Source organism: Oncorhynchus kisutch, linkage group LG14 (genome assembly GCF_002021735.2).
Source record: "Oncorhynchus kisutch isolate 150728-3 linkage group LG14, Okis_V2, whole genome shotgun sequence".
NCBI classification, from domain to species: Eukaryota; Metazoa; Chordata; class Actinopteri; order Salmoniformes; family Salmonidae; genus Oncorhynchus; species Oncorhynchus kisutch.
In genome coordinates, this window is record NC_034187.2 from 28,085,722 (window position 1) to 28,113,684 (window position 27,963).

The 27,963-nt window shown below is 44.6% G+C and overlaps 3 protein-coding genes and 1 pseudogene across 10 annotated transcripts in view; 1 reads left to right on the top strand and 3 right to left on the bottom strand.

The window, feature by feature from the left end:
• Window positions 1-8,993, top strand: part of LOC109904051 (dihydrolipoyllysine-residue succinyltransferase component of 2-oxoglutarate dehydrogenase complex, mitochondrial-like) — a 9,932-nt gene extending 939 nt beyond the window's left edge. Inside the window, exons 2-15 of one of the 2 annotated variants that reach the window (XM_020501131.2) lie at window positions 318-351; window positions 2,094-2,127; window positions 2,243-2,304; window positions 2,426-2,500; window positions 2,610-2,665; window positions 2,820-2,928; window positions 3,106-3,276; window positions 3,465-3,541; window positions 3,735-3,832; window positions 4,849-4,979; window positions 5,743-5,816; window positions 6,469-6,552; window positions 6,628-6,795; window positions 8,378-8,993. In XM_020501131.2, coding sequence (XP_020356720.1) covers window positions 318-351; window positions 2,094-2,127; window positions 2,243-2,304; window positions 2,426-2,500; window positions 2,610-2,665; window positions 2,820-2,928; window positions 3,106-3,276; window positions 3,465-3,541; window positions 3,735-3,832; window positions 4,849-4,979; window positions 5,743-5,816; window positions 6,469-6,552; window positions 6,628-6,795; window positions 8,378-8,512 — 1,308 coding nt within the window. In that variant the 3' untranslated portion in view covers window positions 8,513-8,993. The remainder of the gene's footprint in view (window positions 1-317; window positions 352-2,093; window positions 2,128-2,242; window positions 2,305-2,425; window positions 2,501-2,609; window positions 2,666-2,819; window positions 2,929-3,105; window positions 3,277-3,464; window positions 3,542-3,734; window positions 3,833-4,848; window positions 4,980-5,742; window positions 5,817-6,468; window positions 6,553-6,627; window positions 6,796-8,377) is intronic. The other variant, XM_020501132.2, reaches the window with a different exon arrangement.
• LOC109904049 (ribosomal protein S6 kinase-like 1) lies at window positions 8,987-18,290 on the bottom strand. 7 transcript variants are annotated; one of them, XM_031788186.1, is made up of 14 exons: window positions 17,820-18,289; window positions 17,501-17,655; window positions 15,741-15,854; window positions 15,475-15,597; window positions 14,749-14,949; window positions 14,207-14,331; window positions 13,555-13,647; window positions 13,227-13,274; window positions 12,113-12,245; window positions 10,393-11,850; window positions 10,193-10,282; window positions 9,981-10,063; window positions 9,682-9,777; window positions 8,987-9,524 (listed from the first exon to the last, which is right to left on the bottom strand). In XM_031788186.1, the coding sequence occupies exons 5-14, from the start codon at window positions 14,882-14,884 to the stop codon at window positions 9,414-9,416; spliced, it is 2,373 nt and encodes a 790-aa protein (XP_031644046.1). In that variant the 5' UTR covers window positions 14,885-14,949; window positions 15,475-15,597; window positions 15,741-15,854; window positions 17,501-17,655; window positions 17,820-18,289; the 3' UTR covers window positions 8,987-9,413. The 7 variants fall into 7 exon arrangements, with proteins under 7 accessions (XP_031644046.1, XP_031644045.1, XP_031644043.1 ...); XM_031788185.1 differs by having other exon boundaries at window positions 14,749-14,922; window positions 17,820-18,288; XM_031788183.1 differs by lacking the exon at window positions 15,741-15,854 and having other exon boundaries at window positions 14,822-14,949; window positions 17,820-18,290.
• Window positions 18,291-19,497: 1,207 nt separating this feature from the next.
• Window positions 19,498-23,369, bottom strand: LOC109904539 (olfactomedin-4). Its single transcript, XM_074933755.1, is given in 9 exon segments — window positions 19,498-19,580; window positions 19,583-19,615; window positions 19,618-19,795; window positions 21,864-21,925; window positions 21,928-22,239; window positions 22,242-22,340; window positions 22,458-22,602; window positions 22,759-22,968; window positions 23,199-23,369. Coding segments are annotated over 9 exon segments (1,293 nt in total).
• A 1,694-nt stretch (window positions 23,370-25,063) lies between these two features.
• LOC109904538 (olfactomedin-4-like) lies at window positions 25,064-27,905 on the bottom strand (annotated as a pseudogene).
• Between the last annotated feature and the right edge of the window lie 58 nt (window positions 27,906-27,963).

Here is a 27,963-nt window from a genome sequence, read left to right on the forward strand (position 1 = left end):
CCTAGTTCCCAGTTGACTTGAACGCTAGGTAGTCGGAGAGTTCCGAGTTCCCCAGTTTTTTTTCAACGTGGCAGTAGCCCTCCCCCACTACTGACCTTTGACTGGGGAGATACAGTATGTCAAAGTCTGTCTGTCAGACTGTTCGTGTGAACATTGTACACATGGTCCTTGGTAACAAACACCTGTTGTTGATTTTATGCATTTTCACTCCCTCGTTTTAGAAGGGGGGGATATAACATATGCATATGATATATATTTTGAGTTGTTTAATGATGACTTTATATTGATAGCTAACAGGTTACTGTTCTCTTTGACAGGGAATCAATGTGTCTGCACGGCGGGCTGTGCCAGGTGAGTGTTTTGAAACTGCATGTTAATTACAGTAGTTGAACCCAACTCTTTATACTGAACAAAAATATAAATGCAACATGTAAAGTGTTGGTTCCATGAGCTGAAATAAAATATACCAGAAATGTTCCATATGCACAAAAAGCTTATTTCTTTAGAATTTTGTGCACAAATTTGTTTACATCCCTGTCAGTTAGCATTTCTCCTTTTCCAAGATCCACCTTAAAGGTGTAGCATATCAAGAAGCTGAATAAACAGCATGATCATTACACAGGTGCACCTTGTGCCACTCTAAAATGTGTAGTTTTGTCACAACACAATGCCACAGATGTCTCAAATTTTGAGGGAGAGTGCAATTGGCATGCTGACTACAGGAATGTCCAACAGAGCTGTTGTTAGATAATGTAATGTTAATTTCTTTACTATACGTCGTTTTAGAGAATTTGGCAGTGTGTCCAGTCAGCCTCACAACAGCAGACCACATGTAGCCACGCCAGCCCAGGACCTCCACATCTGGCTTTTTCACCTGCTGGATCATCTGAGACCAGCCACCCGGACAGCTGATTAAACTGTGGGTTTGCACAATAAAAGATCTGTCAGAAACCGTCACAGGGAAGCTCAACTGCATGCTTGTAATCTTCACCAAGGTATTGACCAGACTGCAGTTCGGCGTTGTAAACTACTTCAGTAGGAAAATACTCACCTTCGATGGCCGCTGGAGAAGTGTGCTCTTCACAGATGAATACCAGTTTCAACCGTACAGGGCAGACGTATGACGTCGTGTGGGCGAGTGGTTTGCTGATTTCAAAGTTGTGCCATGGTGGCGGTGAGGTTACGGTATGGGCAGGCATAAGCTACGGACAACGAACACAATTGTATTTTATCAATGTCAATTTGTATGTACAGAGATACGTGACGAGGTTTAGAGGCCCATTGTTGTGCCATTCATCCGCCGTCATCACCTCACCTGCACGGCCCCATGTCACAAGGATCTGTACAAAAATTCCTGGAAGCTGAAAATTTCCCAGTTCCATGGCCTGCATACTCACCAAACATGTCACCCATTGAGCATGTTTGGGATGCTCTGGGTCGATATGTACAACAGCGTGTTCCAGTTTCCGCCAGTATCCAGCAACTTTGCACAGCCATTGAAGAGGAGTGGGACAACATTCCACAGGCCACAATCAACAGCTTGATCAACTCTATGCAATGAAGATGTGTCACAGTGCGTGAGGCAAATGGTGGTAACACCAGATATAGACTTGTTTTCTGATCCACCGCCCTACTTTTTTTAAAGGTATCTGTGACCAACTGATGCATATCTGTATCATCAGTCATGTGAAATCCATAGCCTAATGAATTTGACTAATTTCTTTATTTAAATTCATTTGTGTTTTTTAATGTAAACTTTATTTAACTAGGCAAGTCCAGTTAAGAACAAATTCTTATTTACAATGATGACCTACACCGGCCAAACCTGGACGATGCTGGGCAAATTGTGCACCGCCCTATGGGACTCCCAATCAGGGCCAGTTGTGATACAGCCTGGATTCGAACCAGGGTGTCTAGTGACACCTCTAGCACTGAGATGCAGTGCCTTAGACTGCCGCACCACTCGGGAGCCCTATATGAACTGTAGCTCAGTAAAATATTTGAAATTGTTGCATGTTGCCTATTTATATTTTTGTTCAGGGACTTTTGAGATTCTGCGCTAGAACTGAGTACTGCTGTCATCTGTCCTGCAGGATTGTCAGCTAGCTGTAGTGTCAATAACCCTACGTAAGTATTATAGCTACACCATTGACCTGTCTTCTCATTGAAACATTGCTTTAGCTGTGTTTTATCCTTGTATTATGCAGTTATACTTTCTGTATTGACTGTATTTTATTTGTAGGAAATGTGAAGCCAGGTCCAGCATCTTTCAAATCAGATACTTCAAGACATCTGTAGCTTGCAGTATGTATTAGCCTGGACTCCCATCTGTTTATTTGACCCTTGTGATCTAAGCAGTAATGTGATTCTGTGTAACACTACAAGAGTTGTATTAAGTCAGTATTGTGTTGTCTCCGTCTTTTAGGGAATGAAGTCATCACAGTAAAGACACCTGCATTTGCAGAGTCTGTCACGGAGGGGGATGTGAGGTGGGAGAAAGGTACAGTAACTTATGTTTGTCTCTGATTCTTGTGCTCATTCAGATCTACCTGGTTGCAGCCAGGTAGATATTTCTGTTTGCCACGCTTAATGCAACTCTCTCTTTACAGCGATTGGTGATTCTGTCAAAGAGGATGAGGTGGTTTGCGAAATTGAGACGGACAAGGTATTTAATGGTCGCTGAATCACCCTTTGAACTGCCATTTTCACAACAGCCTTTTATAGTAAACTAACAGTTAACTGTAGATGGTTAGAATAACAGACCCACGGAAAGTTTGATGTATCATGCATGGTCCTTGATGTTTTGTCTCGCTCCACAGACATCCGTGCAGGTGCCGTCTCCTGCTGCTGGGGTGATTGAGGAGCTGCTGGTCCCTGATGGGGAGAAGGTCGAGGGAGGACAGGCTCTCTTCAAACTCCGGAAAGGAGGTCAGTACCACTGAGTTTACCATGTCTGGTAGGACCACATAAAAAATCTTCTAAATTCAAGACGCATGGGAGATGTTGTGTTTACAGAGCTATTAGATTATACTTACAAATTATACATACCTACAAAGTAAACACATTGCTATTGCCTAATGCATTCTTATACCTATCTCTCCTCAGCTGTTGCTGCCCAAGCTGCAGAGGCCCCAGCAGCAGCAGGTGTAGCCGCTCCTCCACCCCCCCATGATGCAGCCACAACGCCCTCTCCTGCTCCCTCTGCAGTGGGCCCCATCCCTACCACTATGCCCCCAGTGCCACCCGTCCCAGGAGCTGCCATCTTTGCCACACCAGGTTAGTCTGTCAGCCACTCAATGAACTCAATGTCAAGTGAGAAGTATTTAACCTGTCCAGTGTTTACTGTTGATTATCCTATTTCCATAAATCACTTGGCCCTTGCCTGTTGACAGTGACACTTGGTAATGGCTAAGAAGAGGTGGCGTGGCACTAACAACTCCTGTTCACCTGTCTGTTCGGTACAGTTTCAGCCATCAAACCCACTGCTGCCCCAGCTGCTGTCACAGATGGAGGGGGTAAACCAGTCAGGACAGAGCACAGGGTGAGGCATCATAATCAGGAATACTGCAGTAAAGGAACATTATTCTTAATATTCACAATGGCTCAGACCATAGTGTTGGTATACAAAAACAGTGTCTGATAGAATGCATAGCTGTTGTGTTGTTTTCTCTTAAGGTAAAATATTTCTGTGAAAATTCTTTAAATATTTTCTTTTTCTTTTTTTTCTGTCTCAGGTGAAGATGAACCGTATGCGTCTGAGAATCGCCCAGAGACTGAAGGAAGCCCAGAACACCTGCGCTATGTTGACAACATTTAATGAGGTCGACATGAGGTAGGCAATAACAGAATAGCTGTCCTACATAATCAAGCCCTATCTCTAGTAACATAATTAGATAGGAAATGGGTCTTAAAGGAGCTGATTACTCATCCAGAACATATGAAACATTACCACTACACTTTCAGTACAACAGATTCACTTATATAAATGTATACATTTATATTAGGGATTATATGTCCTGTCTAAAATAAAGGTGTCTAGATAAAGTAAAGTCAGAAGTAAAGAAATGCTATTCAAGCTGAGGCCATACAGATAATGATTAGAGATTGGAATCTGCTCAATGGGATATGCTTTTTGAAGCCAGATCTCCTCTTAAATGATGGAATGTAAATATTTGGTCCTAATATTGGTGAAAACAAAGATAAGATTTCTTAAAACAGGGGCTTTATTAATTTACAAGGAAATGACCCCTGTACTAAAGATTACACTGAGGATTTATTTTCCTTTGCAAATGTGGGGTGTCAGCTTTCAGCTATTCAGGGGTTTCTCTGCATCCTATTTGAATTGGCATTGATGGTCTGGAAGAAGACTTCCAGGCCTGGGCTCATCTATAGCCGAAGGAGCAGTCAGACCAGGAGACCAGAGCTTCTACTGGGGCCCACAGAGCCCTGCGCTCTGAGTGGACGAGCTGCCCCAACCGATATGGGTTTTTATGACAGGCCAGTAAGATTTAGAGGGTTTTGGAAAGTGAAGATTTTTATCGCTTCTTCTCTCCTTTCTCAGTGCCTTGGGAGAGGCTAATGCCGTTAGCGAAGAAACTTTAGAGTTTAAACCAGGTTAGAGACAGGAAAACAAACAAATAAAAAGAGATACAAGAGGCCTTTTTCATCATACAGAGGAGAAATGAGCGATGGTGAAACATTAGCCCAGTGTCAATAGCACTCGATCACCATGACCTGGAGAAGCTGAACTTTTACTGATTTTTTTCCCCCCGTTTTTTAAAGTTTGGTTGAAAAGATTGAGTGTAATGCATGTTTGCGATCGATATGAGAGCCTAATTCTCTCCACAGCAACATCAGTGAGATGAGGAAGGCCTACAAAGACGCTTTCCTGAAGAAACACAACATCAAGCTGGGCTTCATGTCTGCATTTGTCAAGGCTTCAGCATATGCTCTGATGGAACAGCCTGCCGTCAACGGAGGTGGGCTCTTCTTTCTGAGAAGTTGCTTTACTTGTCATATCAGTCTAAGGCAACACACATTTTGTATCCACTGGTATCAGGCGTATGTGGTTAATTGGTTAAGAACAGGAACGAGATTTACATAGACAACCGTGCTTAGTGTGTACTCCACCAATGCCTCTCTGGCCTATTTAAACTAGCCACAGTCAAGAAGTGGTTCATTTTCACTCGTAAAATTGTCTGTGGGCCACCTCCCCACAGACACAAAAACGCTGTATGCTTCAAGGAAGTGAATCATAGAAGCCAAAGCAGACTGTACTCTCAAATGGCCACCTGGCAAGTGATCCCGGAGCGCCAAGTCTAGATTCAATAGCCTCCTTAACAGCTTCGACCCCCAAGCCAAAAGACTGCTGAACAATTAATCAAATGCCCCCCCCCCCCTGTTTTTACACTGCTCCTACTCACTGTTTTATTATCTATGCATAGTCACTTTACCTCTACCTACATGTACAAATTACCTCGACTAACCTGTACCCCCGCACATTGACTCAGTACCAGTAGCCCCTGTAGTTTTATTGTGTTACTTTTTATTTAAAAAAATTACTAGTTTATTTAGTAAATATTTTCTTAACTCTATTTCTTGAACCTCATTGTTGGTTAAGGGCTTGTAAGTAAGCATTTCACCTGTTGTATTCAAAGCATGTGACAAATAAAATTAGATTTGATTTAAAGTTTATTAGTATTTAAAATGTTCAAATCACTTTCATACCGTTTATATTTTTAGTCATTGACGACACCACCAAAGAGATTTTGTACAGGGACTACGTGGACATCAGTGTGGCTGTAGCAACACCAAAGGTAATGCCGATGGTTGGCTACTCACATTGAACACTTACAACAGGGCTAATATACAGTACCAGTCAAAAGTTTGGACACACCTACTCATTCAATGGTTTTTCTTTATTTGTACTATTTTCTATAATGTGGAATTATAGTGAAGACATCAAAACTATGAAATAACACATTTGGAATCATGTAGTAACCATAAGTGTTAAACAAATCCAAATATGGAATGCTGCATCAGATGACCTGACCTCCACAATCCCCCGACCTCAACCCAAATGAGATGGTTTGGGATGAGTTGGACCGCAGAGTGAAGGAAAAGCAGCCAACGTGTGCTCAGCATATGTGGGACCTCCTTCAATACTGTTGAAAAGCATTCCTCATGAAGGTGGTTGAGAGAATGCCAAGAGTGTGCAAAGCTGTCATCAAGGCTAAAGGTGGCTACATTGAAGAATCTCAAATGTAAAATATATAATAATTTAACACTTTTTGTTTACTACATGATTCAAATGTGTTATTTCATAGTATTGATGTCGTCACTATAATTCCACAATGTAGAAAATAGTAAAAAATTATGAAAAACCCTTGAATGAGTAGGTGTGTCCAAACTTGACTGGTACTGTACATGAACCAAAACTCAGAATATCTAATGTGTCCTGTCTCCCAGGGCTTGGTGGTGCCTGTCATCCGTGGAGTGGAGGGAATGAACTTCGCTGACATTGAGAAGACCATCAACGAGCTGGGGGAGAAGGTAGGATAACATGGATTTCGCTGTACTTTATGTTTGGTCTTTGTGCATTCTCTAAGTTGATGATGTTGATTGCAGGCTCGTAAGAATGAGCTGGCCGTGGAGGACATGGATGGAGGAACCTTCACCATCAGCAACGGTGGCGTGTTTGGATCCATGTTTGGCACGCCCATCATCAACCCTCCGCAGTCTGCCATCCTGGGAATGCATGGTATCTTCGAGAGGCCAGTGGCCATCGAGGGCAAGGTTGGCTCTGTTCTGTAGACTTTTTTTTTTTTTTACTCCATATATTGTAGATTCATATCTCAGGAGAACTCCTTATCATAAACTCAGCAAAAAAAGAAACGTCCCCTTTTCAGGACCCTGTCTTTCAAAGATGATAATTCGTAGAAATCCAGATAACTTCACAGATCTTCATTGTAAAGGGTTTTAACACTGTTTCCCATGCTTGTTCAATGAACCATAAACAATTAATGGAACATGCACCTGTGGAACAGTCGTTAATAACAGCTTACAGACGGTAGGCAATTAACGTCACAGTTATGAAAACTTAGGACACTACAGAGGCCTTTCTACTGACTCTGAAAAACGGCAAAAGAAAGATGCCTAGGGTCCCTGCTCATCTGTGTGAACGTGCCTTAGGCATGCTGCAAGGAGGAATGAAGACTGCAATTTATTAACCCTGGCCACATCTGCAATGTCTGGACTGTGAGACGCCTAAGACAGCGCTACAGGGAGACAGGATGGACAGCTGATCATCCTCACAGTGGCAGACCACGTGTAACAACACCTGCACAGGATCGGTACATCCGAACAGCACACCTGCGGGACAGGTACAGGATGACAACAACTTCCCGAGTTACACCAGGAACACGCACAATCTCCATCAGTGCTCAGACTGTACGCAATAGGCTGAGAGAGGCTGTGTATAGGCTGAGAGAGGGCGTGTAGGCCTGTTGTAAGGCAGGTCGTCACCAGACATCACCGGCAACAACGTCGCTGGACCAGACAGGACTGGCAAAAAGTGCTCTTCAGTGACGAGTCGCGGTTTTGTCTCACCAGGGGTGATGGTCGGATTCGCGTTTATCATCGAAGGAATGAGCGTTACACCGAGGCCTGTACTCCAGAGCGGGATCGATTTGGAGGTGGAGGGTCCGTCATGGTCTGGGGGCGGTGTGTCACAGCATCATCGGACTGAGCTCGTTGTCATTGCAGATAATCTCAACGCTGTGCGTTACAGGGAAGACATCCTCCCTCACGTGGTACCTTTCCTGCAGGCTCATCCTGACATGATCCTCCAGCATGACAATGCCACACCATACTGCATGTTCTGTATGTGATTTCCTGCAAGACAGGAATGTCAGTGTTCTGCCATAGCCAGGAAGAGCCCGGATCTCAATCCCAGTGAGCACGTCTGGGGACCCCCCCCCCCCCCCCCCCCCCCCCCCCCCCCCCCCCCCAGATGTCCGGGAACTTGCAGGTGCCTTGGTGGAAGAGTGGGGTAACATCTCACAGCAAGAACTGGCAAATCTGGTGCAGTCCATGAGGAGGAGATGCACTGCCGTATTTAATGCAGCTGGTGGCCACACCAGATACTGACTGTTACTTTTGGCCTCCCCTTTGTTCAGGGACACATTCCATTTCTGTTAGTCACATGTCTGTGGAACTTGTTCCGTTTATGTCTCAGTTGTTGAAACTTATGTTCATACAAATATTTAAACATGTTAAGTTTGCTGAAAATAAATGCAGTTGACCGTGAGAGGACTTTAGTTTATGTGGAATAGAGACAGGAAGCAGTGTCTCTGAAGCTCCTCTTCCTCTGCTGCAGGTGGAGATCCGCCCCATGATGTACGTGGCTCTGACGTACGACCATCGCCTCATCGACGGCAGAGAGGCGGTCACCTTCCTGCGTAAGATCAAGACTGTGGTAGAAGATCCCAGAGTGCTGCTACTGGACATGTGAGCCAGCCTCCCCAGTCAATGGCTAAACAAACCAATCTACCGACCTTCACACGCAGCAGCTATACCTGCCTGATTAACCTAAACTGCAGACGTTTTGTGTTGGTTAACTAGGAAAAGGGATACTTGAATAGACCAAAAGGTGCATGGGCTGAAATTGTGAAATAATTTATGCTAAATGTTGTGTGTCTGGGGCAGGGAGTGGGTGTTGTACATCTCAAAGCACCATTTTCTACCTACAATAATTGTGCACCCAGGGCCCTACCTGGGTGCACATTTTGGTTTCTGCCCTAGCACTACACAGCTGATTCAAATAACCAACTGATCAAGCTTTGATTATTTGAATCAGTTGTGTAGTGCTAGGCCAGAAACCAAAACGTGTACCCAGGTAGGGCCCCAGGACTGAGCTTGAGAAACACTGATAGGCTATGTACAGATGACCAGAAAAAAGGCTGACTATGAGTATTAAAGACTAACACAGCACAGATGCATTGCTTCATTTTGCTGACCAAAAAGTATTTGTGTAGTAAGTGTTTGACAATGAAAAACATCAGTTTCCATACTTGGTGATGCTATGCATGGATGTTAACAGTAGCATTGCATGTCATTTGTACAACAGAAATACCCCAAAAGTCACCCAGGAGTACATTTTGACCTACTATGTTTACACTAGCCTCTTTGTTACAAAGAGAACACTGCAGGCAGGAGTTTGGTTGTTGCAGGGCTGACATGTTGGCTGTGTGCATATTGCTCTGAATTACCCTTCTAATTCTCATTCTTTGGGAAGAACAAGATGCTCAGGAAGTAGCTCCAGAGCTGGGGTTTCAATTATTTTAGCCACAAGGGGGCAGTGGCTGCCCAACTTCACTTGGCTGCAGATAACTGTTCAGGCTACAGACAGTCTGCTAACTGCTCAGTGCCTTCCAGGAGACACCATTGAAGAAGGGGTGACACTTGATGTCACTCACTCCACCGCCTCCAGAGCCCAAACGATAACCAGCGTCAAACTGCAGAAGCTGTGGAACACACAATAGTCACTCATTCAGAAAGCCAATTTGAGTTTGTACAATGTGTGTGGCTGTGTGTATCTGTGGTTGCAGGCTAGCAGCATGTGTGTATATGTCTACGGTATTTACACTACCAGTCATGTGTGTAATGGGACTCAGGCCTTACCTCAGTGAGCAGGGAGGCAGCTGCAGTACTCAGCTGGTCTGGGATCAGAAGCTGGGTGTGAGAATGTACCCCGGCTGGGTGGAACTGCCACAGGGGCTGGAGGCACAGGAACAGGCATACAGTTTCAACAAGGACTTGATAATGGTACCAACACAGATACACTATCAACAGATCAGTTGGCAGCACTCTAATCAATATACATACACACGTTTGGATTGAAAAAAAACTTTACAATGAAGGAGGGCAAGATTCTGGCCTCTTTTTTCTTCAAATGATTATTCAATACAAATGTTATTTACCATTCCTGTAAGAAGTTCAAATAGCAATGCCCCCAGACTCCACCAATCACAAGCCTCTGTTATTTTGGACACACCTCCAATCTCTATTGGCAAACAACAAACAGAACTGTTATTAACAGGTTTCTTGTTGGCTCAAACTAAATGTCTGATATATAATAACACTAGAAGGCACTTTAGGGTAGCAGCCATATGTGGAACTGTTGTGTTTCCACCTGGGGCACAGTACATCTGGTCCATAGCTTCAGAGTTGGTTTCTGACTGAACTTCACTCCACTGGCCAAAGAATGTCAGGCAGACCTTTCCTGTTGAGAAACATGACAATATGTCACAATCAAAGTTTGTTGAGTTTTCAAGACTCAACTCATGCCAAAAACTGAGACCGTACGGAGTTAAAGTGATTTAGGTGACTAACCGATGCTGGTAAGCAGGATGTTCTTTGGGTTGAGGTCACGGCACATGACACCTTGCTGGTGAAGACTCTCCAGGGCCAGGAGGATCTGAGCTCCCAACAGACGCACCTCTGCCTCAGGCAGCCCCCAACAGCCCTGCCTGACCCCATCTCTCCCTCTGGAGGCCTTGGCTGGGAACTTGGGCTGGTGGCACCAGCCCTCTACCTCAATGATCTGATCCTGACCCTGTCCATCTGATCCCTTTGACTTCAGGAAAGCATTCATGTCCTCCTTCCGACACTGTGGGGAGGCCCCTGTGGGGCCAGTGGTGTTGTGGTCACACAGTGATCCTTTCCCTTGGGGGATGTCCTTACTCAAAGGGCTCAGCTCCCAGCCCTCCTCCACCTCCTCCCCTGGCTCTCTGCAAGGAGGCCCCACATGATACTTTGCCTCTGTGAGGGCCAGGGAGATGCCTGCCTGGTTCCCCTGCTGTGTCCCAGCACTGAGACAGTGAGGCAGGGAAGGGGGGTGAGAGATCCCTGAGGATGTCCTCATGACCTTCAGCTCGTCTACTGTAGAGGGACACACAGCTCTGCCAGGCTGGGAAGTCTCTGTGTTCACAATGCTCTTTTCAGTAGTGTGACGGTTTACCTGTTCTTCCTGCCCCCTCTCCTGGTGTGTGGATAGCTCTACACCCACAGTGTTCTCAAGGTCTCCACCTGAAACACTGCCTTGGTGAGAGCCATAGGAAGTCAAAGTTGCCATCTCACTAGCCTGGCTTTGATTATGGAGGAGAACATAACTTTTCTGTGAATACAAACTGATAGAATGATTCTTCAAGTTCACTGTTGACCCTGTCCCACCAGAAGAGGTCTGAGTTGTTTGAGGTACAGGTTTACCTGCAGCTATATCGGAGTCACTCTCACAATTCTGTGTCAGATCAGCAGCCTTCCACACCACGTCAAAATCCAAACTGGATTCAATTTTTTCTGTTCCAGTGGCCTTCCCAGAAGTCTCAGAGGTGACATCAGGAACCTGATCGATGCACAGATGACTAGGAAGAGCAGGCTTGTCCTGAGTTTCAGAGTGCAAACACTGACTGTGGCCTGCTGGATGGATATGGGGACTGATGTCTGTCCTCATTGGCCCAGATAAAGAGGGCTGTAGCGCTGTAGACCTTGAGTTGTTCTGCAGGCAGCCTGTCTCCTCGCAGTATGAGTGGGTCCTACAGCCTTCCAGACGATGCTGAGCCTCATGCCAAGATGCAGGGGAGTCTGTTTCTGGGTTCTCCTCGTTCTCCCTCTCCAGGAGAGGGGTTGCCCCTGTGTCCCCTCTGTCATTCTGCTGGTAGTCTGAACTGATGGTAGGGGAGGTGTAGCTGTTCTTCAGTTTGATCCTGTGCTGGCTGGGAATGTAGCATTCTGGGTGCTCCTTGGCTCGGTCGTTCCTCACCTTGGACAGTTTGGAGAAAAGCTTCCCACCTACAGAGCATAGAAAAGGCAATACATCATAAGACAATAGTAGTTTTTCTTTATTTTAATTCAGCAATTTTTCTAATCTCCTTGGCATCCTTGACCCAAAATGGCTGAAGAGTGCAACCATCAACAACAAAAAATGTAACCTGTAGGTCCACAGCTATGCCATGGACATAAATCTCCCTTTGCATGGCGATAGGCTAGGTAAGAGCATCCGCTACATCTCACGTACTGCAAGGCTGGCAGGCAGAGGCTGTGTTCAGCTCACCTTGAACATGCTCCAGATGCAGGTACACAGCATCCTCACTGACATAGTACCTCAGCAGCTTCACCATATAGGGGACGCCCTGGGGGATGATAGTGGGCTGGTCCCGGCTCTCCCAGCTCGACTTGGGCAGGCTCTGAGAGGACACGGCACAATAGAACAATACATGTATTACTATGCTGGTACTATTACCTTGGTCAAAATACAACATCTCTACTGTAATACACATTGTTCTCTTGTCTAGTCTTAGTCTGTGTCTATAGTTAATTGATCAAAACAGAAATCTAAAAACTCATCTCAACAAAAGCGGGCTCTTCTCTAGCACTGTTTATACCTGGTTCTAACACAGGTCCTTTGTCCTGATCTTGTCCACATTCTGATTGTTAAGACAGGTGTAGACGATTAAAAGACACATTGTGATCAGATCTTGCTGACCACTTACGGAGGTAGTCAGGCATGCATTGTGTCTGGATATCGTTAGTGTAAACAGATCTGGATAGTGAAACCATTTAAATCCTCATTATCCCACCCTGTAAAATCATTGACAGGTGGCACTACTGACTTATGGCATCAATGTGTCTTAAAATAAATACAATTCTGAAAGAATATCCATAAAATAATTTATAAACGGAGAGACCAGGAAATCTGGTCACAATGTGGAAACAGTGGTCGTATAAAAAGATACATTTTAATATCATATGTAGACACATTTCTCAAGATCTGGGCACAATCAGAATGTGGACAAGATCAAGACACATGATGCATGATAGTGCCAGGTGTAAACGAGACTACTGAGACCTGCGCCTTAGAGACCCTGCTACAGTATTTTCCAATAACAACTCTCTGGTTACGGAAATCAGAGGTGCATTTCCACTAAGAGGGTCAGAGTGGAGGGCTTTTAGCCAAATCAATGGTGAAGGATACTCAAGATTGAGAGTATTCCCATTGACTGGGCTGCCATAGAATGGCTGGCAGGGGTCCAGACAGTACAACAGCCATCTGTGCACTGGATATGCATCTACACAGATAGACAGCTGCAATGTTTCTACTACACGTCTGCCACTCTGTCCTCTGACATACTGTATTGGTAGTGTTAAGTTCAGACGTAAGTACTTACTTTAACAACACATTTCTCCTTTGTAATCAGGCTTTGGACAATCAGAACCTTGGGGAGAAGACGTACATTTTATTTTAGTTTAAATAGAACATAGTATGTTATTAGATGGTTGTGACATTTTAGGACAAGGTACTATTTGCTTAGGTAAGCATCATGGTTGTCACTGGATCTATTAGACATGGTATATGTGTATGTGACCAATAAAATGTGATTTGGTTAATAAAGGGTTAACTACAGCCAGGATGTCTGTTCAAGAGAGTATCATCAGTTTAACAAAACGTTATAGTACCCATGTCTGGTTGAGAGTTGAGTGTAAAAACATCCTTACCTTATCGATGATCCCCACCACTTTACACATCTCCAGATCCTCCACTGGGCAGCTCAGGTGTCTGATTGGCCGGAATCTCAGACTACTGTAACCCTGGTGATAAAAAGAGATTACAAATCTGTACAGGACAGATAACAGCGATGTGGACACGTGTCTTTGTGTTTAATTCAGATCTGAAATGTTGCTTCTACTCAAGGATTAGTTACAATCTTCGAACAGATATTAGCATGTTGCATAAGAGAGAGGGGGAGAGAGAGCACCCAGCCGGCCAGTGCGAGGCATCCTGGCAGATGTGATCTTCTCGCCCGGGTGTAGTGTAACAGAGGGAGATGGAGTTATTGTGCTGTTCTGTAGCCCATCTCTAGAGAGAGGCTATAAGCAGCACATACTGGTTGCTTTGAGGATGTGACTCAGGCTTTCCCAGAAGGAAATGATTCAGAGAGGTGCTAACTGGAAGATTAGCACTTAACCACTTCTTCAATAAACAGACGAGACATATAAATCAACACAGGAGTAAAAAGCTGGAAAATGAGTGTTCAGTTCCCTGAGTAACATGAATGATCAGAGTGGGTTGATTTCCATCAATAAGATTTGCACAGTATTATGGAATGTTCATCTTGTCAAAATTAGGGTTCAAAGGTCATCTTCTTACCCCTAAGTGAGAGTTCCCCTTCCCCAGGTTGTCCTGCAGGTGGGAGATAAAGATTTCCTCGGCCCTCTTCAGATACTGAGTAGTCTTCCTCTTCACTGCCTCCCGGCGCTCCTTGTTAGGGTCCACTGGAAGACAGACCAACTACATCAGACCTCAGTTCCCTCCCTCTCACACAATGGAGAAACCTCACTCCACTAAACTGAAATAACCTCATCATTCAAATGCTTCTGTTTGAATATAGCTGACATACTTCACTAGCACAGTAGAGAGAATATCCGGCATGCTTTACCAGTATGGATATCGTTCTCTGACCTTGGCTTCCTGACTTCCTGTTTTTCATAGGAATGATTTAATTCTGCTTTACAATGGATGAATCATGAGCAGATAAATCCACATGTTCCTGTTTCATGTCACATTACTTATTCTCACTGTGTTGAGTAGCTAAAGTCTGTAGCGCCTTAACCTGCTCTATTCAATATCACCCTAACCAGAACCCTGCATGTTGACAGAATACTCTAGAGTACAGTAGATTACCACTGTACCTTGAACTCCATTGAGCAGCAGGTCAACCCCATTCTTGTAGTAGCTGAAGGCAGCTTCATAGTCTTCACTGACCTCCCTGTCCAGAGCCATTCGGATCTGCTTGGCTGCCTCCACCAGGTAGTCTCTCTTGGCCATGGCTGTCCTGGCTCTGCACTGTGGAGATCCAGACGGGCCTAGCAGCCACACAAGAGTGTACCGAGCTATACGGAATCACACAGACCTGTATGTCCTAGGAGGAGTCATAACACGACCAGCCACCGCTAAGACGTTCCTCTCTTTAAGGGAAGTTCCTAAGAATAATCCTTACGATGGCAGAGAATAATTGATCAAATCTTCCAGAGATGGTTAACTACCAAAAGCCAAAATTTCCCCAGGGCTACAGTAAATCCCTTAACTAGTCACTTGTCTGAGAAAAACATGACGGCAAAGCATGAAACTGAGAGTAAAGTGAAAGTAATGTGACCAATAAAAGACTGTTTCTGTTCCTCTCCCCTTACAGGCAGCTGGTGGCACTGTAATTGGGGAGGGAGGAAGGGAAAGGGGGATACCTAGTCAGTTGTACGACGGGCTCATAATAATGGCTGGAATGGAATACATGGAATGGTGTCAAACATTGGAAACCATGTGTTTGATACCATTCTAGTCGCCCCATTCCAGCCATTATTATGAGGCATTCTCCCCTCACCAGCCTCCTCATCAGATCATAAGCATGTGGAGTGTCTCACCTTTTCTCCCTGGTCCTATCAGCAGTGGGACTCATCTCTGGCAGCAGTTAGTCGGCTCACTGGGGGGTTATCCTCCTCCACTTGAAGGTTAAAGTCTTTGTTTTCAAGCATGATGATACGAATCTGGGTCATCAGAGAGTTCAGTTTTTACCTCAGTAGAGCACAGGAAGTGAGTATGAGTGTGCAGCTCTGGTACTATTGCTGATGAATAAACACTGTCAGTGCTGCAGGGGTGATGAGGAGGAAGGATGACTCAAAGTACTTACAGTGCCTTCGGAAAGTATTCAGACCCCTTGACTTTTTCCACATTTTGTTACTTTGCAGCCTTATTCTAAAATTGATTAAATTGTTTTTTTTCTTCTCATCAATCTACACACACCCTATAGTGACAAAAGCAAAAACAGGATTTAAGAAATGTTATAAAAAAATAAAAGAAACAAAATAACATTTACATAAGTATTCAGACCCTTTAATGAGCACTGTGTTGAAGCACCTTTGACAGCGATTACAGCATTGAGTCTTCTTGGGTATGATGCTACCAGCTTGGCACACCTGTATTTGGGGAGTTTCTCCCATTTTCCTCTGCAGATCCTCTTAAGCTCTGTCAGGTTGGATGGGGAGCATTGCTTTTTTCAGGTCTCTCCAGAGACATTAGATCGGGTTCAAGTCCAGGCTCTGGCTGGGCCACTCAAGGACATTCAAAGACTTGTCCCAAAGCCACTCCTGCGTTGTCTTGACTGTGTGCTTAGGGTTGTTGTCCTGTTGGAAGGTGAACCTTCGCCCCCAGAGGGAGGTCCTGAGCTCTCTGGAGCAGGTTTTCATCAAGGATCTCTCTGTACTTTGCTCCGTTCATCTTTGCCTCGATCCTGACTAGTCTCCCAGTCCCTGGCACTGAAAAACATGCACACAGCATGATGCTGCCACCACCATGCTTCATTGTAGGGATGTGCCAGGTTTCCTCCAGACGTGACGCTTGGCATTCAGGCCGATCTTGTTTAACATGGTCTGAGAGTCTTTACGCATCTTTTGGCAAACTCCAAGCGGGCTGTCATGTGCCTTTTACTGAGGGGTGGCTTCCGTCTGGCCACTCTACCATAAGGCCTGACTGGTGGAGTGCTGCAGAAATGGTTGTCCTTCTGGAAGGTTCTCCCATCTCCACAGAGGAACTCTGGAGCTCTGTCAGAGTGACCATTGGGTTCTTGGTCACCTCCCTGACCAAAGCCCTTATCCCCTGATTGCTCAGTTTGGCCAGGTGGCCAGCCCTAGGAAGAGTCTTGGTGGTTCCAAACTTTTTCTATTTAAAAATGGAGGCCACTGTGTTCTTGGGGAACTTCAATGCTGCAGAAATGTTTTGGTACCCTTCTCCAGATCTGTGCATCAACACAATCCTGTCTCAGAACTCTACAGATAATTATTTCAACCTCATGGCTTGGTTTTTGCTCTGACATGCACTGTCAACTCTGGGACCTTATATAGACAGGTGTGTGTCTTTCCAAATCATGTCCAATCAATTGAATTTATCACAGGTGGACTCAAATCAAGTTGTCAAAACACCTCAAGGATGATCAATGGAAACAGGATGCACTTGAGCTCAATTTTGAGTCTCATAGCAAAGGGTCTGAATACTTATGTAAACAAAGTATTTCTGTTTTAAGTTTTTAATACATTTGCAAAAAAAATAATGTTTTTCTTTAATCTAAAAACAAATCTGTGTTTATGTTGAATTAACGTGGAAAACTGATTAGATTTGGAAAAAATAATCAAACAAACTTTTAACTTAAATCCAATGACAGTGATTTTTGTTGTTGTTTATTTCTCATTGAATTTACGTTAGTTGACTACTGAACCAAATGTAAATCAAAACTAAACGTTGAAATATCGACGTCTTTGCCCTGTGGGTACATATTACTGTACGAACGCTGTGGGCAGATCCCTGTCAGAGGATTTATAAATGCTAATGTATTGCAATCATAGTAGCTCTTAGCATACCACACAAGTGCACTATGAAAATGTGCTGATGCCTTACCATTGTCGATCATTGTGACATGGGGTTAGTTTTGTATCCCACTCACATACACTCTATCATTCCTCATACAGTCTAATGAGGAGAAGTCATAGTGTGTCTGTTGTTGAGAATCAGTCCGCCTCCTGCAGTATTTCCATGTTACATGCACCAATATCCTTGATAATAACGACAAACATTGTCAGCGTAGAGACAAACCAGAATAAACAATATTAACAATACAATAATCCCATTTGTTTGTCTGCAATGGATAGACATGCTTGCATCATACATTCATCTTGGTCGCCACACGACAGACAACACATGTACACATATATCCTACCTGATGTGATCAGAGCATGCCCCCTAGACCCACTGCCCCAGCAGCAGACTTCGTCCTCAGCAGCCTCCCTCTGCACAGATATCAGGAAGAGGAGGAAAGTTTAGCGAGGCTGCCTATTGGCTTGAAATTATGTAAGGTGGTACCATTAGCCACGAGGCCTTAACTTCCCCCGTCTCATCCTGACAGATGCTATATTTAAAGAGACGGAGCTGTCAGATAGAACAATGAGACAGATATTTTACTGGATGTATAAACGTGAAGCATCCGCTTGGCGTTTCCGCTGAGGGGAAACACACTGGCGCAGTGGGAGAAGATGGAACGAGATGGATTTTGGCCGACATTCAATACTGTTTTCTTTTCGCAAAACTACAATATGTTATGAACAGAGTGGACTACGGTTTGTACACTTTGGCCTTTGCAAAAGTTTTTTAAAATCGCGTTGTTTAGAAGGAGTGCAAAAGCAAAAGCGAATCGAGGTATTGCACACGCGCACTTCAGAGAGTAGGCGTTTCTTAACAGAAATATGCAGATTATGCTAAAACGCACCAATGGGATCTCGCTAACTCGTGCTTGGCTCTGCCCCCTCCTTGTGTGTTCTGCCCACTATGGCTCATTTGTTCCCCTTGAAAACGACAGACTGTTGTCTATCTTGGTTTAGTTATAAAAAATGTTCTGTTCTGTTTTTGTCTTGCTGTTGTTCTCAGACCTTTTTTCTATTTCAGATAGATTTGGCAATTTATTACAGTATAATGTTGTATCCACATTTTAATTAGTCAATGGATTTGTATAACAATGACCTGAAACCGTAAGAATAAAACAATGTGCATGGTTCATTGTTGTACATGCAGTGAAAGGATGTATGTGGCCTCACCCTGCCAGCTTAGTCTAATCTGCTCTGATTTGGTCCTCAGTAACAGTTCGACCCAGACTCTCGCTGGAGCACAAAGAGGAGGGCCACCCCAGGGGAGGGCTTGCTTACAGAGGAGCAAGGCGGAAGCCCCAGCCTGAGCCCAAGGAGGAGAGCTGGGAAGGGGAAGGGGAAATGAGAGGAGAGGGTGTGAGAGAGTAAACCACAGCCCAGCCCAAAGCTAGGGAGGGAGGGGTCTGAGGCGGCAGGGTAGCCTAGTGGTTAGAGCGTTGGACAAGTAACCGGAAGGTTGCAAGTTCAAACCCCCGAGCTGACAAGGTACAAATCTGTCGTTCTGCCCCTGAACAGGCAGTTAACCCACTGTTCCTAGGCCGTCATTGAAAATAAGAATTTGTTCTTAACTGACTTGCCTAGTTAAATAAAGGTAAAATAAATACTGGGGATGAGTCATATTGTGGTACTAGTTATACAGAGTGACTCATATTCTACTAAAAAATAAGGGGTGGGATACTGCACCCCTATACTCGTTCTCATTGGACTGCCTTAGGTGATGGGAGGGAATCTGACAGAGTTGGCTGGGTATTTTAATCATTATAATGAACATTTAAATTTTCAATTCAACTTAAAATGAACTGAACTACAACACAAACAGATTCAATGCTTCAGTTAGATTTTATTTCAGAAATTCAAGGGACATGAGTTTTGAATGCAAGTCAGTGCATCAGACAAAGTAATGAGTATTTATTCAGTCAAAGCCCCATGCTGTCAGAGAGTCATTTCAGTCACAATACGATAGACCAGAGGGAGGCTCTAGTTTTTGCTAAACGTGACACTATAAGACACATAGTAGCCCTTGTTGTACATGTAGAGTTTCTGGTCAATAGGGTTTAGTGCAGGTTTATATATTCATCCTGGAACTTCTCAAATGGTAGTTCTCTTGCTCTGTTTTGATGTCATAAGAGTAAAAGATCTCCTCTGTGTAAACATCTACTGGTCTGGTAGCATAGAGAACCCCACACACCATGAAGGCATTGCCTACCAACGCTTTGTACACATTGATATTTCACAGCTCCTCTATGCCAAATTCAACCTCGTTTACTTTGGCAATGTGTTACGTTCGTCATTTGAATGAGGTGACCAAGGTGCAGCGTGGTAGGCTAACATCTTACTTTTATTCAAATGAACACCGCAAAACAACAAAATACAAAATGACTGTAAAGTTCTGCAGGCTACACAGCAACTATACAAAATCAAGATCCCACAAATTAAGGTGGGAAAAGGGCTGCCTAAGTATGATCCCCAATTAGAGACAACGATAGACAGCTGCCTCTGATTGGGAACCATACCAGGCCAAACAAAGAAATAGGAAAACTAGATTACCCACCCTAGTCACACCCTGACCTAACCAACATATAGATTTAAAAGGATCTCTAAAGTCAGGGCATGACAGTACCCCCCCCCCCCCCCCAAAAGGTGCGGATTCCGGCCGCAAACATGAACGCAGACCCCGCTCCGCTCGTGGCCCCGCCAACTTCGGTGGCACCTCTGGTGTGGAGATCGTCACCGGAAGCTCCGGACCGTGAATCATCGCCGGAGGAATCAAACCATGGATCGTCGCCGGGGACTCCGGACCGTAGATCGTCGCCGGGGACTCCAGACTGGGAACCGTCGCTGGAGGCTCTGGACTGGGAACTGACGCTGGAGGCTCTGGACTGGGAACCGTCGCTGGAGGCTCCACGCCATGGATTATCACTTGAGGCTTCCAGTCATGGATCATCACTGGAGGCGCCGGGCCTTGGGTCATCACTGGAGGCTTCGGGACATGGATCATCACTGCAGGCTCCTGACCACAGATCATCACTGCAGTCTCCGGGCCATGGATCATCACTGCAGGCTCTGGGCCACGGATCATCACTGCAGGCTTTGTGCCATGGATCATCACTGCAGGCTCTGGGCCATGGATCATCACTGCAGTCTCTGGGCCATGGATCATCACTGGAAGCTTCGGGCCATGGATCATCACTGGAGGCTTTGGGCCATGGATCATCACTGGAGGCTTCGGACTGGGAACCCTCACAGGAGGCTCCGGACTGCTGAAGCGCACTGGAGGCCTGGTGTGTGGAGCCGGCACAGGTCGTACCAGGCTGGGGAGAGGCACAGGAGGCCTGGTGCGTGGAGCTGGCACAGGATATACTGGGCCGTGGAGGCGCACTGGAGGTCTGGAGCTTAGAGCTGGCACAACCCGTCCTGGCTGGATGCTCACTTTAGCCTGGCAAGTGCGGAGCGCTGGCACAGGACGCACTGGGCTGTGAAGGCGCACTGGAAACACAGTGCATAGAGCCGGCGCAGGATATCCTGGTCCGAAGAGGCGTACTGGAGACCAGGAGCGCTGAGCCGGCACAACCCGTCCTGGCTGGATGCTCATTTTCACACGGCAAGTGCGGGGAGCTGGCACCGAGCGCACCGGGCTGTGAATGCGCACTGGAGACACAGTGCATATCACCGCATAACATGGTGCCTGAACGGTCACACGCTCCTTAAAGCGAGTGTGGGGAGTTGGCTCTGGTCTGAAACCTGGCTCCGCCAGCCACACCGTGTTCCGCCCCCCCAAAAATGGGGGGGCTGCCTCTCATGCTTGCGTCATGGTTGCGAACCCCGGTGTCGTCGTTGTTCCTCCCTCGCTGCCTCCGTATGCTCCCATGGAAGGCGATCCTTTCCGGCCAGGATCTCCTCCCACGTCCAGGATCCCTTACCGTCCAAGATATCCTCCCATGTCCAGGATGTCTGCTCCTCTTGGCCACGCTGCTTGGTCCGTTTCTGGTGGGATCTTCTGTTACGTTCGTCGTTTGAATGAGGAGACCAAGTTGCAGCGTGGTAGGCAAACATCTTACTTTTATTCAAATGAACACCGAAAAACAACAAAATACAAAACGTCCGTAAAGTTCTGCAGGCTACACAGCAACTATACAAAATCAAGATCCCACAAACTAAGGTGGGAAAAAAGGCTGCCTAAGTATGATCCCCAATCAGAGACAACGATAGACAGCTGCCTCTGATTGGGAACCATACCAGGCCAAACAAATAAATAGGAAAACTAGATTACCCACCCTAGTCATACCCTGACCTAAGCAAAATAATTAATTAAAAGGATCTCTAAGGTCAGGGCGTGACACAATGACCGTTTTACCCTTGGATTCATCAGTGGCATAGGTTACCCATAGCCCATTTTCATCATTCTCATGTTCTGATTGGCTGAGTAACTGTATGAGAATGTTGCACTGGCCTTTTTAATTACTCTGTAGTCATATTTGGAGGTGGTCAAATTCAGTTTAGCCATGCCGAATGGGCTGTTTTTCTAGTAACACAGGGTGTTACCATGAACAATGTAATTGTTGCTGGTACCCTGCTATCCATTTGGCAAGTTATGTTGTTTAAATTAATTCCTTAAAACCAGATTTTGATAGCCGGAGTAAAGATAAAAGTCATGCACTGAGGCACTGCTATAGGCACCATACCAATACATTGATTCAAAGCCACGATTGGGTTTTGAGCCTTCCATCACCCCCCAAATCTGTAACCCGCATTCAAGTTCGCATTCAGTTGGCTGATCACTGGCTTCCCTACACTGGCAATGCCTTTATGGTTGCAGGAGCCTGGGGGGAAACATAAATAGCTATTAATAATATATAAGACAAACAAATCCACAAACTACTGGCTTTGAAATAATGATACAATACGTTAACAATGCTACCATCACAGAGGCTTCTTACCAATACCTGGGTTTGTCCCCTCCTCTTGGTTCTTCTGGCACTCCTCCAGCTTCTTCTGCAGTTTTCCAAACTCAATACAGATCACCTCCAGGTTACTCTTGTCATAGCCCTCCAGCTGGTTCACAATCAGGCTCATGTTGTGAATCTATGGATGCATGTGTACAAAGGACAAATAGGTCATTTGTTTCATATAGCAACATTCCTCTTTCTTCCGCATGATATTAGCTGTCACTTATTTATAATGCCAATGACAGTCATTAATAGGTAGACAGACATAGCAGAATAACTATCACCCATTTACCTCAGTGTATAGGCTGTCGAACATTGGTGAGGAGTTGAGGGATTCCTTCAGCTGTGTCACCAACAATTCAAACTCTCTCGTCTCGATCCTGAGAAGCTCGAAATCCAGTCGGATGTACTTATCAGGGCCGCTCTCCACAACCTCCACACGGATAGTCAGGTTGCTTAACTCAGCCAAATAGATCACAATCCTGCCCTTGTAAATGTCCAGCTGCAAGAGAGACAAAGGTAGTAGTCCCGGTGTAAGATATCTCATAGGGTATACTGTGAATGAGGTCTCGGTTAAATATACACAAGCATCCCCCCTAAGGTTTACAAGACGTGTTCCATAAACTGGAGTAGGCTACTGTTAACATCACTCTACAACCTGGTGTGTAAATGCAATATTGATTCAATCCTGTTCAGGGGGCTCAAACCTCATGGTGTTCATTACAATACAACAGTAAATTATTTTATCTGGATTCCCACTTCCAGCATTAGATCCTTGGTGACTTGCTGCATGTGTTCCACATGGTCGGCAGGGAAGGGGATGTCAGGAAGAAACACATGACTAAGACATTGCTCCAACTCACCTACATTTGCAGTCACATTTCCAGAGTCTCAGTCCTCCATTGGCGGGAGGAAAACAGTGGTGGCTCACTCAAGTAGTAAACTAGCACTCTTTTTGGAAGTATCTCTAACTGTCAAGGTTTAGTGGAAGGAGAAAATGAGAGTCCCTTAACAGCCAAGCCACTGCAGGGCAAAGGAGAAGCAGGAGCACTAGAAACAGAACCATCTGGTATCCAGTGTTCTGGTGTGGGTCCTTGTCCATCTGTTCTGGGTTTTTAAAGACTCGCTCCTATCAGCTAATGAGAAACATCTTGCTTCTTCCCATAATTACTGCTGTTTCTTAAGAGACTACCTTCAATTCTTGAGGAATTATATGCAGACATCCTTGTTTGCTTGTAATAAATACTCAAGTACAATTTTTTAAATCTGTCTAATAATTGTATTGATCACAAAATTCTGTGGACATGGAGTGCATGAGAAACAGGGCATATGGACAGTTTTTTCCACCCGGCACAGCCAGAAGAGGACTGGCCACCCCACATGTGCTCTCTCTAATTCTCTCTTTCTCCCTCTCGGAGGACCTGAGCCCTAGGACCATGCCCCAGGACTACCTGACATGATGACTCCTTGCTGTCCCCAGTCCACCTGGCCGTGCTGCAGCTCCAGTTTCAACTGTTCTGCCTTATTATTATTCGACCATGCTGGTCATTTATGAACATTTGAACATCTTGGCCATGTTCTGTTATAATCTCCACCCGGCACAGCCAGAAGAGGACTGGCCACCCCACATAGCCTGGTTCCTCTCTAGGTTTCTTCCTAGGTATTGGCCTTTCTAGGGAGTTTTTCCTAGCCACCGTGCTTCTACACCTGCATTGCTTGCTGTTTGGGGTTTTAGGCTGGGTTTCTGTACAGCACTTTGAGATATCAGCTGATGTACGAAGGGCTATATAAATACATTTGATTTTGATTTTATTTTCAGTTATGAAGACATGTTATTGATGGCATATGGTAGATGGCACCTGATATTATCAACTACATAAATGCATCTTACTATTAGTCATCAACAATGTGGCAGGATATTATATGTTGAGATAAGCATAGTATAATAAAGTAATTTCATCCTTATTCCAATGATATAGCCTAGCAAGTTCCATCACACAATTCCACAAGTATTATGCTAACTTTTTTTCTCCACCTGAGACTTTAGATTATGCTGGTAAGAAGTATAGGTGCTGAAGATCTGCGTTATAATGTGATTGACAATTAATAAAGCCAATGTTTCTGCTGTCGCGGAGAATGCATTCACGGGCTGCATATGTCGGCTCAATCGGGATTCGGATCATCTGCGATGCTTCGCGATGCAGACTGAATCGCGCGCCTGTACACAAACTACGTTTAAATAGTTAACACTCAAGCCACTTTCCATAGTTCAAATCCATACTGTATTGCTAACAAAATAAATGGCCAAAGAGGCCAAAAGAGGATTCGGTCTGTGTTCAACATGGTTTTACCATTGTATTTTTTAGATAAGACAAGGAAGAGACAAATGTCGTTCTTTCAAGACTTTGCAGTAGCCCATCCTTGCAAAATGTCACATTATATTGTACAAGTTTTATTTTCTATATGTTTAGATATCAATAATGAGCAGACTAAGTATTCTCAGGAATGAAGTGTGTTACTGTTCATTAATTCCTAACAATGTGCTGCATATTGAGAGAGATTGTCCTCTAAAACAGTATCACAAATCCCCTCTGTGATGTTGGTGAGTGAGACTGTTTAGTACCTACAGTAGGCCTACATGAAGATTAACAAGACAGTCTAGAGACAGAAAATGTATTGGCATCTGACTTTATGTTTGACACCGAATTTATTATCAGCATAAGGGACTCATTTAAAGTATTTTATATGAGATACACAGTATCATGCTTTTTTAGCCACAACTGACCTTCATTTGGCTGACTCTGGGGTCTAGTATACACCTCATTATACAGATGCTGATATATACTGAAGATGACGGAATCAAAATACTTTAATACAATGAAGACAGTACTATTTCAGATGGAATATCAAAGGTAAACCCTTGAACACAACGAGAATGCTTAAGCGATTTATTTAAAATCAACACGATGAGCATGAGCCCGGATTTCTATATAATCAGAGCAACTACAAAAGAGATTCAATCTGACTTGAGTATAACGAGTTTCAATATGAGAGATGCCACAATAGGCCTTTTATCTGACCAAGGGGTGTGTTGTGTTTACAGTGGCCTGGTTGTCAAACCAGAGATGATAGTTGACATAGTAGCCATCGTTGTACATGTAGAGTTTCTCATCAGTGGGGTTGTAGTCCAGGCTGACATACTTGTCCTGGAACCGCTCAAATGGAATACTCATGTAGCTCTCTTGTTTTATCTTGGTGTCATAAGTATAAAATATTTCCTCATAGTGAATGTCAACTGTTCAGACAGCATAGAAGACTCCAAACACCATAAAGGCATTGCTCACAGATGGTTTGTACACACTGGTTTCCCACAACTCCTCTATACCAAATGATGGTTCATGAATTTTAGCAATGATCATTTTACCCTTGGATTCCTCTGTAGCATAGGTCACCCACAGCCCATTCTCATCAGCAGCAAAGTCTAGGTTCTGATTGGGTGAGTGACTATATGAGAATCTAGTGCTAGCCTTTGCAATGACCCTGTACTCATAGTTCATAGTAGTAAAATTCAGTTTGGCCATGTTAAATGGGTTGTTCAATTGATAATACAGGGTGTTATCACGAACAATGAAGTTGTTACCAGTTCCATACCAGCTACTTGACAAGCTTTGGTGTTTAAATGGAGTTCTCAAAATACGATTTTTGTAGCTACTGTAAAATCTCATGTCAACAATTGAGGCACCACTATACCCAGAGTACCAGTATTGAGATTCAGAACCATGCACAGGCTTAGAATCTTTCCCCCAGCCTCCCCATTTGAAGCCAGCATTCAAGTGGGCATTCAGTTGACTGACAATGGGCTTGCTGACTCTGGTTATACCTCCGTGCTCTCAGGACCCTGAGAAAAGAGTGCAAAGTCAGTGACATCAAAGATGCAATGGTCTACAAATGTTTTGGCATGAGGCGGGTGTGTATCACCATCAATTCAAAATCAAATCAAACTTTATTTGTCACATGCGCCGAATACAACAAGTGTAGACCTTACCGTGAAATGCAAATAATAGAAAGTAACACAATAACATAACAATAACGAGGCTATATACAAGGGGTACCGGTACCGAGTCAGTGTGCGGGGGTACAGGTTAGTTGAGGTAATTTGTACATGTAGGTAGGGGTGAAGTGATTGTGCATAGATAGACCATAAAGGAGACCATTAAAGTAGTCTAAGACTTACCGATGTTGGGGTTGAAGATCTCATTGTGGCGCTTCTCACACTCCTCCAGTTTGAGCTGTATGTTGATGTACTCACGACGGGTCACCAACACCAGGTTCTTATTGTATCTCTCCAGCTTGGTCACGACCACCACCATGGAGGAGATCTGTGAGAACACAGATAAACAACCATAAGACCAGAAGTTTAAGTCCTTCAAAAGATACATGTCTGAAGTGAAAAGTAGACATGTTCATTGTTTATAGCTGCATCGTGGCCAGATGAGTTGTTGGGGACAGTCTTCGGGTAGTTACCTGCTGGTGCAGAGACTCAAAGGCGGTAGTGGAGGTTTGTATGGAGCCCAGGAGCTCCTGTACCAGAGCCTCCAACTGTTTGATCTGCACCTTCACCTCCTGTAGGCGTCACTGTATGCGTCAGGGTTATCCTCCATCAGCTCCACCAGTACTGTCAGGTTCACTATCCTCTCTGCATACACTGTCAGCTTGCTCTCATATGTCTTGAACTGGAGGGGAGGGATATTTTAAATACAAATGACCGTATAAGTCATATTATAATAGGCAAACTGAGCTACTGTTAAGGAAAGAGTAGGTCATCAGAACCCGTGCTTATTGCTCAATCTTTATAGCTTAGCTATAGGTCTACGATGGTACTCCTTGTATATAATCTCCTTATTGTTCTTTTATTGTGTTACCATTTCCTTTTTTGCAAATTGTTCTTTCTTTTACAAACTCTGCATTGTTGGGAAAGGGCTCTTAAGTAAGCATTTCACGGTAACGTCTAGCTGTTGTATTCCGCGCACGTGACAAATAAAATGTGATTTGATGATAGGATGTATGGTGTATAGTGTGTCAGAGAGTGATAGGCCATTATAACCACCATTATAACCATCTATGTGACGCCATACTGGTGTACCTTGCTCATTTCCATCTCCAGCTTGTGGTTGATCTGCATAGCCATCTCTTCCAGGAGGACCAGCTCTCCCACTGGGAAGGTGGAGCCGGGCAGGAAGGCCTCACAGGAGCACTTCCCATCTCCATCCTCCGTCCCGTTCCTCTCGCTCCACAGGCCTACAGGCTGAGAAGGCAAATAAACAAGTCACTTCTATAGGCATCAGTTAGTATGAGAGAGATGCACCAGAATCACATCACACGTACCCCAAAGGCCAAGGTGGTTCTCAGGAGAGCTAAGACAAACAGAGTGGAAGTCATTCTGGAGTAGTCGAGGTGGTTATGATTCAGACTTGTTGGTTCTAACTGCTAGGATATT